At 35.7% G+C, this 11,685-nt stretch overlaps 1 protein-coding gene across 1 annotated transcript; it reads right to left on the bottom strand.

Moving 5' to 3' along the window:
* Positions 1 to 209: 209 nt before the first annotated feature.
* LOC103509078 (toll-like receptor 7) lies at positions 210 to 5,274 on the bottom strand. Its single transcript, XM_026823513.1, has 3 exons — positions 1,612 to 5,274; positions 1,223 to 1,332; positions 210 to 1,055 (listed from the first exon to the last, which is right to left on the bottom strand). The coding sequence occupies exons 1-3, from the start codon at positions 4,776 to 4,778 to the stop codon at positions 313 to 315; spliced, it is 4,020 nt and encodes a 1,339-aa protein (XP_026679314.1). The 5' UTR covers positions 4,779 to 5,274; the 3' UTR covers positions 210 to 312.
* Between the last annotated feature and the right edge of the window lie 6,411 nt (positions 5,275 to 11,685).

An 11,685-nucleotide genomic window follows, 5' to 3' on the forward strand; every position in this document is an offset into this window, starting at 1 on the left:
AATATTTCAAATACAAAGGCAAAGCATGTCCAATAATGTTACAAGTCGTACAAGATGTCACAGCAAATCATCTATCATCATTATTGAAATGTAATGAAAGACAATAGGTACCTAATCTATCTAATCCTGTATCTTCTAGTTGACATAATATTTCCCTGTATGATAGACAAAAGGGAAACGTGGTGCTTACCTTTGGTTTAACAAACTATCTAATCCTGTATCTTCTAGTTGACATAATATTTCCCTGTATGATAGACAAAAGGGAAACGTGGTGCTTACCTTTGGTTTAACAAAGATGTAAACAATATAATTCTACACAAGGTATGCCTGGACTCCATTAGAATCCATCATTGTAACTCCTGCAGGACTCCATGTCTGCTGATGTACCGGAACTTTCCCATTCATGCGTCTGGTACTGTTCCTGTCAGTTCTGGAAGCATACTCCTGATATTCCGGGGTGTCAATACTGGAGTAAATGTGATCCGACACAGGTTTATCACTAGCATTGGTATAGCAGTGTAACCTATGAGGTTTAGGAGATGGAGTTGCTGTTGTGGCTGAGGAATAAGCCAGGTCCTCCTGGTTGTGGTTTTTAGAAATCACAGTGGATGCTTTGAAGAGTGGATGACTACTGATGTGTTGGGAAGAATAGGGATGTGTATGATGTGCCTCTATGGATCTCCTTCCTGTCCCAGAGTCTATTGTATAGTTGTTAATATTTCGCCTATAGTTACAGCTCTTCTTAGAATTATCACAAGTGGGCATCGCGTACCTCAGTCTTTCCCAAAATCTTTTTTCACCCCATCTGATTTTCATACAAGATTTCAGATAAGGTTTAAGTTCTATATCACTCTCAGCTTCGGGCACTATGTTTTCTTCGACTAAAACTAGTTTGTGAGTTTTAGTAGTTAGTGCTTCATGAATTGCAGAACGGAAATCTGAGCGTGACCATTCTGTTTGAAGGAAATTTTTAGTTAGGACCAAAATAACTCGGCGACTAGCTTCAGCAGCTTCTATAACTACAGGGGATGTTGTATGTTGTTGAAGATATGATGAGTTTTAGTAGTTAGTGCTTCATGAATTGCAGAACGGAAATCTGAGCGTGACCATTCTGTTTGAAGAAAATTTTTAGTTAGGACCAAAATAACTCGGCGACTAGCTTCAGCAGCTTCTATAACTACAGGGGATGTTGTATGTTGTTGAAGATATGGAGAATGGTGAGGAAGATCTCGGTAATGTAAGCACAACTGATAGGAAGGATTTCCATGTTCCAACTCAGCTACAATAGACTGCAGGACAAACTCTTCATCTTTAGGACTATACACCACATAGCCGTCGTACAGCATTCATCTTTTCAATAAGTACTACGATGTGTCAGTGGTAGGTATTATACATTGTCACACGGACTTTTGTTATAGGTACCACGATACTTACTATACTTGCGCGGAAAAATATATGTATTAAAGGTCCCTTACAGAGAATGCACTTTCAATGTTAATAAAGTTTCATAACTGGTCTGTTAAAATCGTACAGCTTTTCTCTGTCTTCTCCGAAATGTTTGGAAGATGTTGCTTTGAAATTGAACAATCTTATCCCATACTTGGTGTACAACCGTCGTACAGCTTTTCTCTGTCTTCTCCGAAATGTTTGGAAGATGTTGCTTTGAAATTGAACAATCTTATCCCATACTTGGTGTACAACCAAACCCGAAATGGATCTTTGAAGACAAACATGAATATGATCAGAATAAGGAAGACGAGAAACATAAGAAATGTAATAATCATGAAGGGAAGGTAGTCTGACACCATGATACTGGCAATGACAGAACTGGTGGCATAATATTCAGTACAAGTTGTACTGTTCAAGTCTATTTCTTTACGTATAGGTGGACTTGATTCGTCTATCACACAAGATATGTCCAGTCCGTCCTTCACTTTGTTGGAATTATCTATGATCCAAGTTTGTAATTCTTGTAAAGTAGCACAAGAGCAGCTAAATGGATTATTTCCAAGGTAAACTTTCCGCAACATAGAATTCGTATTCAGATCAAAAGCTCGAAAACTTTTCAGGCGATTTCCATCGAGTTGCAACACTTGTAATGATATAAGAGCATTGAATGTGCCGTTAGCAATGTATTCTATGCGATTTTCTTGCAGATAAAGCTCGGAAAGTTTTTCTAAATTGTCAAACTCGTAACCATAGAAATGAGTAATTAAATTGTTTTCTAGATGCAATACTTGAAGAGAACTCAAACCATTAAAAGTTTGGTTTAGAATTACTTCTATTTGACTGTTGTTCACATACAAGGAAAGCATGTTTTTCCTTCCAATGAAAACATGATTAGGAATGGTTTTAAAAGTATTCCCATCCAGATAAACATGAGTAGCGTCCATAGGGATTCTAGGAGGGACAGTGGAAATTTGCTGCTCGGAACAATCAACTACGTTAGTGTTCCAATTTTGGTCATGAAAACAGGAACAATTCTTCGGACATGTCATTTCGCAATCACAGGCATCGAATTCGCAACAATGACAAAGAGCAAAGCAATGGATATCATAGGGGCATAGATATTGACTTGGAGCAGCTTCAGAGGCAGGCAAGTGTGTTGAACCTCGGGAATAAGTCATTTTACACACAACATTATCCAAATCCATAATCTTAGGGTACTGCCTTTCCATGGAGGGCGATGTATTATTGTTGATGATAGGTAACCAATCCATAGAGCAATCGCAATCGAAAGGATTTCCACCCAAATAAAATTCTGGCAGAGTTTTGTTTTGGGGCACTGGTTTTAATCTCAGAGCAGTCAAGTCCAATTTCGTGATGTCATTGGCATAAATATCCACTCGTGCCAAATTAGATTTATCAAAAAATGTGTGTGGTTTCACAGATTTTATTAGATTATTATTAATAAATAAAACTTCTACGCTGTTGGGAATAGAAAGCTCGGATATTTCAAGAATTCGGTTGTGGCTAGCATCCAGATTTTTAATGCTTAGTCCATCTTTGATTTCGTAGTAGTTATTCAAGCTGCTGATGTAGTTACCATGTATATCTAACCACTTTAAATTTCCAGGAACCATGGCATAGTCAAACCAGACTAAATGATTTTCTGACAAATTCAACCATAATAATTGAGCAAGGTATGTAAATACCCCATTTATATCGGTGAGAAAATTTGAATCCAATCGAATAGCGGCCAACCTTTTATTCTTTTCGAAAGTTCCTATTTCAATCTGATGAATTTTGTTCTTTGATAAATTTAGAACTTCCAAACTGGGAAGTTCATATAACATTCCACTGCTTAAATTTCCGATGTTATTATCTACCAATCGTAAATCCGTAAGTTGTTGTAAATTCTTGAAGGAACCATTTTCAATTTTACTGATTTGATTTTCTCCTAAATCCAACGTCTTCAAGAATGGCAACTCGGACAGTGCTGAAGGGATTTCCACGATAGCGTTGGAACTTAGATCCAGTTCTTTGAGAGCAGAACAATTTTTGAAAGCTTTGGAATCAATATTCACGAGAAGGTTGTTACTCAGAGTTAATTTACTGAGAACATACAAGCCGTTGAATAAATGAGCTGTAATATGATGGATACGATTCTCAGATAAGTAGATAGTGTGAAGGTTGTAAAGTGAAAGAAATGCATTGTCTTCAATATACCCTATGGAATTGTTGCGCAGATCAAGTCTTTGCAGAAAAACGAGGTCCTTGAAGGTTTTGGCATCAATCCGAGTTAGTTCATTGTTTGACAGATTTAAAATTATTAAACGAATGAGGCCAATAAAAGTAGTTTCATCGATGTGGTTGCTAGATAAATGATTGCTCGATAGATCTAAAACGAGTAATTGTTCTAGTTTATGAAACAGTCCTCTTGAGAGTTCAACCAGCGAATTCTTCTGAGCATAAATTTCACTAATATCTCGGCAACTCGAGAATAGACCTTCTGGTAGGGATACTAGGTGATTACTAGAAATATTCAAAATCCTCAATGAAGATAAAGCGACGAACGCATTTGGAGCAATTTGAGAAATCTCATTGTTTTCCAGATGTAAATTCTGTAGTCTCCGAAACTTGGTTATTCCAGAGTAGTCACCTAATGTTCGCAGTTTGTTGTGTGACAGATCGAGAATCCTCAAATCCATTCCTCCGCTGCACTCGATTTTCTCTCCAGAGTTGGATTCTGCACTTGCACGCCGCACTGCAAATCCTAATGTGTCGATATCACGAATACTATTACGCGATAAATTAAGTGTTTGAATATTCGCCAATGAACAAAACACATCGTCAGAAATTGATTTTATGTTACTCGACGAAATATTCAAAACTTGAAGCTCTCTTAGTCCATCAAGACTTCCAGGAACAAGATCCAGTTTTTTCGACTTGTCCCATTGTAAATTCCTTGTATTTATAGTCAGTCTTTTCAAATTTCTAAGTCCACTGAACACATCTACGGGGAGTTCCACTAGTTTGCAGTTAGAAATCTTGAGTTCTTCCAGAGAATAAATATTCTGGAACGACTTGGTAGTAATTGAGCTATCCAGGAGAACTGTTGCATCACAGTCTATGTTCAGTTTAGTAATTAAATCAGTTGGAACAAAGCTCAGGTTTGATCCGCCGCCTTTGCCCAAATAATTCAAATTGCATGTCACTGATATCCTATTCATGGATTCATTTTCCATCTTCCAGGAACAATTCTCGGGAACTTCGAACATCGTTATAACCGGCATGAGATGGCATAGAATGCCTAAAGTTAGAAACGAAAGAATCATTTTATCTCCCGTGATTTCACTACTATAAGTTAGGTATCATTTTATATTAAACACTATAATTCACAGTGATATAAATTTGAAGTTAAAATGTGTTTCAGAAACATTATTCACAATTTATATTTTTATTTCTAGTTAATATTTTTATTAACAAAGGATCATTTATTCATTTTAATAGAGCATATATATTACAAAAGTAAATAAAGTTATACACAAATCCACTTCTAAGCACATCCCATATGACCACACGCGATCACGAAACGCAAAGGTTAAAAAATCCAAGTTATAGGTATATTAAATAAAAATAATAAGTTATATTATTATACAATTAATTAAATTTAATTGAGGTATAGTTAGAGGAAATATTTATTTAAAATAAAGAATAAATGTGTTTATAAAATGGCAAAAAAATAATAAAATTCGAAAACTGTAGGAAACTTTCACACTTTTACATACGAAACGATCATCGGCGCAAACTGAAATGAACTAAAGCTAAACCAGAATGAGAGAAGAGAAGGATTCAATGGAATGGAATGCAGGATAGAGGACATACATACGGAGGTGCTGTTTCTTTCAAACTAGTTATTGCAACATGAACACCGTAGAGTGCAGCACCTTACGCTGTTTCCGTAAGAATCTGGTGAACTGTGAACGTCGTACGACCTTCTTTCTACTTTTAGAATAGGTATTTTAGATGCACCCAGATACCTGTGTATACGTTTTACAATGGTAGGAACAATGTTGTCACAGAACTAGAATTTCATCTTTGCCTACAATCTGCAATCACCGGACGGAAAGATTTTGTGGGTTTCTACAAAATCAGTTGAATGCATATTATTAGGCTTTAGGTATCTAGAAAATTTATATCCTTCAATTAGGGCTGAATCATGGGGTAATAACTAACAAGTTCAAGTTAGATCATTTGCAAATTTAATGCAAGAAATGTGTAAAAACATGGTATGTGTAATATTAATCTGATATGGACAATTCTTTGTTCTTGTGCGATTTGAGAGATGATGCAAAGTTGAGTGCATGGAAACTTTCACACTCAATACTTAGATACCCAAAATCCTCGGCGAAAACATCAATCTGAACAGAAATGTGGAAAAACATGGTATGTGTAATATTAATCTGATATGGACAATTCTTTGTTCTTGCAAAGTTGAGTGTATGGAAACTTTCACACTCAATACTTAGATAGGTACCCAAAATCCTCGGCGAAAACATTAATCTGAACAATACCATGAACATTTCGTGAACGAAAGGAAAAGAAGCTAACTAAGCTCCATTTCGACACTAACTAAGCTCAGTAGAGCTTTATATTGTTTGTACAACGTGGGTTCCAAGGGATTCGAACCTGTTTTTATTTTTTCTTAGAACAAATAAAAACTCCAAGCATCTCATGACAAATCGCCAAAGGTTACTTTAGTGCTCCAATTGGAGCGTTAAATGGAATACCTATCTGATCCTGTACAACTTCTAAGTAAGTTCAAAATAAGTAGATCTTACGTATACAATACAATAAAAACTCCAAGCATCTCATGACAAATCGCCAAAGGTTACTTTAGTGCTCCAATCTCCAATTGGAGCGTTAAATGGAATACCTATCTGATCCTGTACAACTTCTAAGTAAGTTCAAAATAAGTAGATCTTACGTATACAATAGGGGTTTTACCTTCATCTTTTCAATAAGTACTACGATGTGTCAGTGGTAGGTATTAAACATTGTCACACGGACTTTTGTTATACCACGATACTTACTACTTGCGCGGAAAAATATATGTATTAAAGGTCCCTTACAGAGAATGCACTTTCAATGTTAATAAAGTTTCATAACTGGTCTGTTAAACAATCTGAACAATACCATGAACATTTCGTGAACGAAAGGAAAAGAAACTAACTAAGTTCCATTTCGACACTAACTAAGCTCAGTAGAGCTTTATATTGTTTGTACAACGTGGGTTCCAAGGGATTCGAACCTGTTTTTATTTTTTCTTAGAACAAATAAAAACTCCAAGCATCTCATGACAAATCGCCAAAGGTTACTTTAGTGCTCCAATTGGAGCGTTAAATGGAATACCTATCTGATCCTGTACAACTTCTAAGTAAGTTCAAAATAAGTAGATCTTACGTATACAATAGGGGTTTTACCTTCATCTTTTCAATAAGTACTACGATGTGTCAGTGGTAGGTATTAAACATTGTCACACGGACTTTTGTTATACCACGATACTTACTACTTGCGCGGAAAAATATATGTATTAAAGGTCCCTTACAGAGAATGCACTTTCAATGTTAATAAAGTTTCATAACTGGTCTGTTAAAATAGCTTAAAAATATTTCTTTTTGATTGAATAACTAAAGAAAACAGTAGGCACTCTATTTAGGTTGAATTTCAGATGCTATTTCGATATGTAGGTCACAGCCTGATGAACGAAACGCATATTTTTTAATACAGTGCAACCGCAATAATTTCTTTACAATCAGTACAATACAACCGGATGTAAGGTGTACATAAAAATTGCAATAAATGGGCAAAAAAGCGAAAGTAACATTAGGGGAGATAAGTTTATTTTCGTGATCATTTTCCAAAAGTTCGCTGTCATTTCCGGTTTAATTAATCCTTAATTGTATTTTTGGGGCTTTTCCCAATTTTCCCACACTCTCTCTCTCATGCCCACACAAGAAAATAACTTCGTGAAAACTTAAAGGCAAGAGTGAGAAAGACAGGTAGGTAAACACATTATACATTTATTCTACATAGCGGCGGTGACTTGTGATATTAAATTTCCTCGCAATGTACGCTAGGTAGGTGTTAACTTCCGAGCGTAAAAGAAAGTCCGTTTTTATAGCTTCTATTTTCTCGTGGATTTGAGACGAGAATTTTTTGTTCGAAACAACATTATTAGGATTTTCTCGAGGGATAGGTCTAGGGGGATTCCAGATTCGAGGATGGAAAGAAAGAGGATTTCATTTTTCATTTCAAGGCGCAAAACCTTTCCAGATTCTGGAACCGCACGACCCAGAAACATTTCAATGAGATCTAGTTAGAAAGTTAGAGGCAAAAACTTGGACTTTTTGATTTTTGAAGATCAAGAACCCGTAAATTTTGGATGGTTTTTAAGTATGTAGATTTTTTCTACATGTAAGCGCTGTAAAGTTATGCTATTAGGCCACAATATATGTAAAGATCTCATTCCTTAGTAGGTAGGTATAGTGTGAATATTAGTTATCATATTACAAATTACGAGTAGGTATCTAGTTCTAGTGTGATTCTACATGATTGTTATGATGTGCAGTGAACAGTGTGAATCTGCTGCATCAGGTATTGCCTACATGTGTGGTTTTAAACCAAACACCTAATTCTAGAATAGATGGAAAATATAATAAAACTTCATAGGTTGATATTGTTACAAAATGAGTTAAATCAGCTATTTAATCAGTTCTCTTGTTTACATAATTGTGAGAAGTGAAACATGAAACCAATGTTGTTCGGTTTTCTAAGAAGTAATGTGCTGTATCGGAGGTAACTGATATTTCCTGAAAATGTTTTGTTTATCAGATAAACTTTTATTTAATTAGAAGAATAATTAATTAAGGAGCGCGGTAGCTCTACACCCCGCCTAGACGAAATATGCGCTCCCAACTCCAAGTGATATTATGCTTTACCATCAGTGGCGTGCCGTGACTTTGTTCAATAAAAACTGAAAAGGTTCTTGTAATCGATCAAATGTAAAATGTGTACACACATCACTTGAGTAAGTGAAGGAAATAGTGTTAATCGCCCTAAAAAAGTACGTAAATCTGTAGCTTCGTTGTGAAAGCACCGGGCACACGAAGAAAAATATCACCTTTTTTGATCTTTGCTGAAAATGAGTTCATAAATCAATTGTTTTCCCCAACGCCCTTCGTCTATTATGCCTTAAAGTTCGTTTTCATAAGAACGGGTTCTACATGAATATTATAAAAATGGGATGATTTTTCTGAATACGATTTCAAATAGAGGTACCTACCTACAACAAAAGTCACAATTGGGCTTGCATTTCTGGAGCCAAGAGATGATTTGAATCGTCTTCACATGAAAAGTCGAAACCGTGGGCATTAAAATATATAGCATGCAGACGGTTATCAGATAAAATAACAAGAAGCATTGTCTTCACTAAATACTAACTGATAAGCTTCACCCTATACTTATTGGCTGAACAAATTTCCTCCGTAAGTGTAAATCAATTCGCCTCTTTGTTTCTGTCTAAAGAAACGAGGAAACACTAACTTAAGAATAAACATTACTTATAATTAAATATCAAGAAGAAGAGGAGGAGGAGGGTTACTCTGAGGTATATAAGTTTCTAGTGAGTAGTGAGCATCACGCAAAGTGAAAACTTATTTTAATATAAAATAGATAAGACAGTTTTTTAAGATAAAGCCAGAAGTCATGCAGATTGCTTGGAAAGTAGGAAAAACCGGGGATAATTGATACGATGCGATGAAGGGAGTTTATTGCAAACAGTTTTGTAAAGTTTTACCCAGTAACCTACTATTGTATTGATCTCGAGTAAATGTTGAATGTAATAAGGTATGAAATGCAATCAGATAGTCTCTCTCGCCCTCTCCTCTCTCCCTTTCTAACATTTGCCAAGGTCTGACGTACTTTTTGGTCACACGACAAGCTCCGATAATAAATTATTCTCGATGCCTTTAACTCTCAAACCACATATTTGTCAAAACAGAAAACCGCAAGAGCTAGAGAAAAGCGAGAGAATATGTGACTGAGATAGCAGATGGAACAGAGATATATACCTGAGCGAGTGAGCAGGAAGAAAAGATTGAATAATGTGTAGGGTGAAAACGTAGCATGCAAAATAGTCGTGTGGCAACGCCAAGAATAAAAACCTTGAGTGTAACCTTTCTTATTTCCTAGATTCCTGCCAATTTCTTACTTTTCTTCTCGTGTCAACTTCAGAGGTGGCAAACCTCTTCTGGAAAGACAGCGTGGGATAGATTCTTGCCATGAGAACTCCTGAAGAGTCTCTTTAGATTCTAGAAACACTGTTTACAATCATTGCTTATCAAATCAATCTTTAGATAGCTAGTATAAATTGTAAACCTATGATTATACCTAGTAACAGTACTTAAACATGGTTTATAAGATGCAGGTAATTTGAAATCACATTTGTCTCGCAAAATATAGATAACTTAGATTACTTAGATAAGATTATCTTTTTTGTTTTCACATTCTATGCCAACCACAGAATTTTATGAACACCGCAAAACTTAAAAATCAAACTAAAAGGACTCGTCATTCGTGTCTCGAGCGCTTTTAGAATTTTAGATTGTGGTTACAAAATTTTCAGGATTTTGTTCCTTTGAGTTCCCACAAGTAATCTAGATGAAAAATTTGCTCAGTGGTCATTGCTAAGTTCACTGTTAAGGTCAAAGTGGTTTCCTTCCTATCTTCGTCTCTTATAATCTTAGAATGTTAAAGCTTGGAATGCATGTTCTTTGCGAGAGCTAGACAAAATCATGTTCAGAACACGTTTTTGAAAATTAAATGACTGACTTAGAATGTTAAAGCTTGGAATGCATGTTCTTTGCGAGAGCTAGACAAAATCATGTTCAGAACACGTTTTTGAAAATTAAATGACTGGCGACTCAGGAGTCAGATATTCTTGTTGGGAGAAACCTGCCTGGAGGCTTAAAAGTACCTCATCGCTTTGTCACAAGTTATGAAATTTACAAGAAGTGTTCCTATATATATGCCTCTAGGACAAGATGCCTGCCTATTACCTATATGCCATATGCTATGCGTCTTTCTAGATCCTATACTATACGTATGCTTCGTCCCTCGTCATTTAGGACAAGATTTTTTGTAGAGAAGAAAGGTGTTATTCGCCAAGAGGACGATTCTGTTTTTATAGTGATCAAGTGCATAATAGATTTTTTACACTTTAGGGGATAATTACACGGGAGTTGGTAGTTATTTCTACACCGAACGCTTTCTAATGGATTGATTTTGACATTTACTAGAATGTTTAATATCCTGTGGAGTCAAAGTGTTCTTCAAACGAAATGAGATCACTTTGCAGAATACAGAATGAAATAAATAAACAGTTTAAACGTATCTAGTTCAAGTGAAATTTACTTTCAGCATTTAAGATGCTTGTTTGACACGAATAAAACAAATTTTAAACGTTATCCGGTATAAAAACATGACAAGACCTTTTACCGTCTATTTTACCTCCTTGAAGAAAGATGTAAGGAAACATTCCTTCTACAGTAGTCTACACGCTACACCATGTAATAGGTAGGTAATAGGTCGCACTGTGTGCCCAAGCAGCCATCGGCGCAAACTGAAATGAACTAAACCTAAACCAGAATGAGAATGAGAGAAGAGAAGGATTCAATGGAATGGAATGCAGGATAGAGGACATACGGAGGTGCTGTTTCTTTCAAACTAGTTATTGCAACATGAACACCGTAGAGTGCAGCACCTTACGCTGTTTCCGTAAGAATCTTGTTTTAGCTTTACTATCAATGAAAAAAAAAAAATCTTGGAGTTTCCCATAAAATATACAAATTTTCAGAAGGAAAAAAAGCCTTAGGCTGCTGTCAGTTTGATCTACTTGAAATCAATAGACCTCGCTCGGCTCTATTTAAATGTTATGAAATTTTTAGTCACGTGCTGTTCATAAAAACGAGAAGGTTACCTTATGTAAAATTTTCTTGTTTTCTAAATTATCATAGGACGTCATGTAAATTGTACAGGCCATGAGATAAAAAATAACTCCAAACTCGACTATGTTACTTTAGGGCCTAATAGGACAGACTACAAAAAGAGATTTACGATTGAAACCAAAAGATTGTACGTGTCCAATATAACCAATATTCAACTCGAAATAAATTGAGTAAT

This window comes from Diaphorina citri, unplaced genomic scaffold (genome assembly GCF_000475195.1).
Source record: "Diaphorina citri unplaced genomic scaffold, Diaci psyllid genome assembly version 1.1 scaffold464, whole genome shotgun sequence".
Taxonomy (NCBI): Eukaryota; Metazoa; Arthropoda; class Insecta; order Hemiptera; family Psyllidae; genus Diaphorina; species Diaphorina citri.

Excerpts from the sequence above, each read along its gene's own strand:
- LOC103509078 (XM_026823513.1), bottom strand. The coding sequence starts at position 4,778 with ATGATTCTTTCGTTTCTAACTTTAGGCATTCTATGCCATCTCATGCCG. Across the intron at positions 1,333-1,611 it reads AGAGAAAAGCTGTACGACGG|CTATGTGGTGTATAGTCCTA; the intron begins TTGTACACCAAG and ends GCTGTACGACGG. Across the intron at positions 1,056-1,222 it reads CTTACATTACCGAGATCTTC|CATCATATCTTCAACAACAT; the intron begins CTCACCATTCTC and ends ACTACTAAAACT.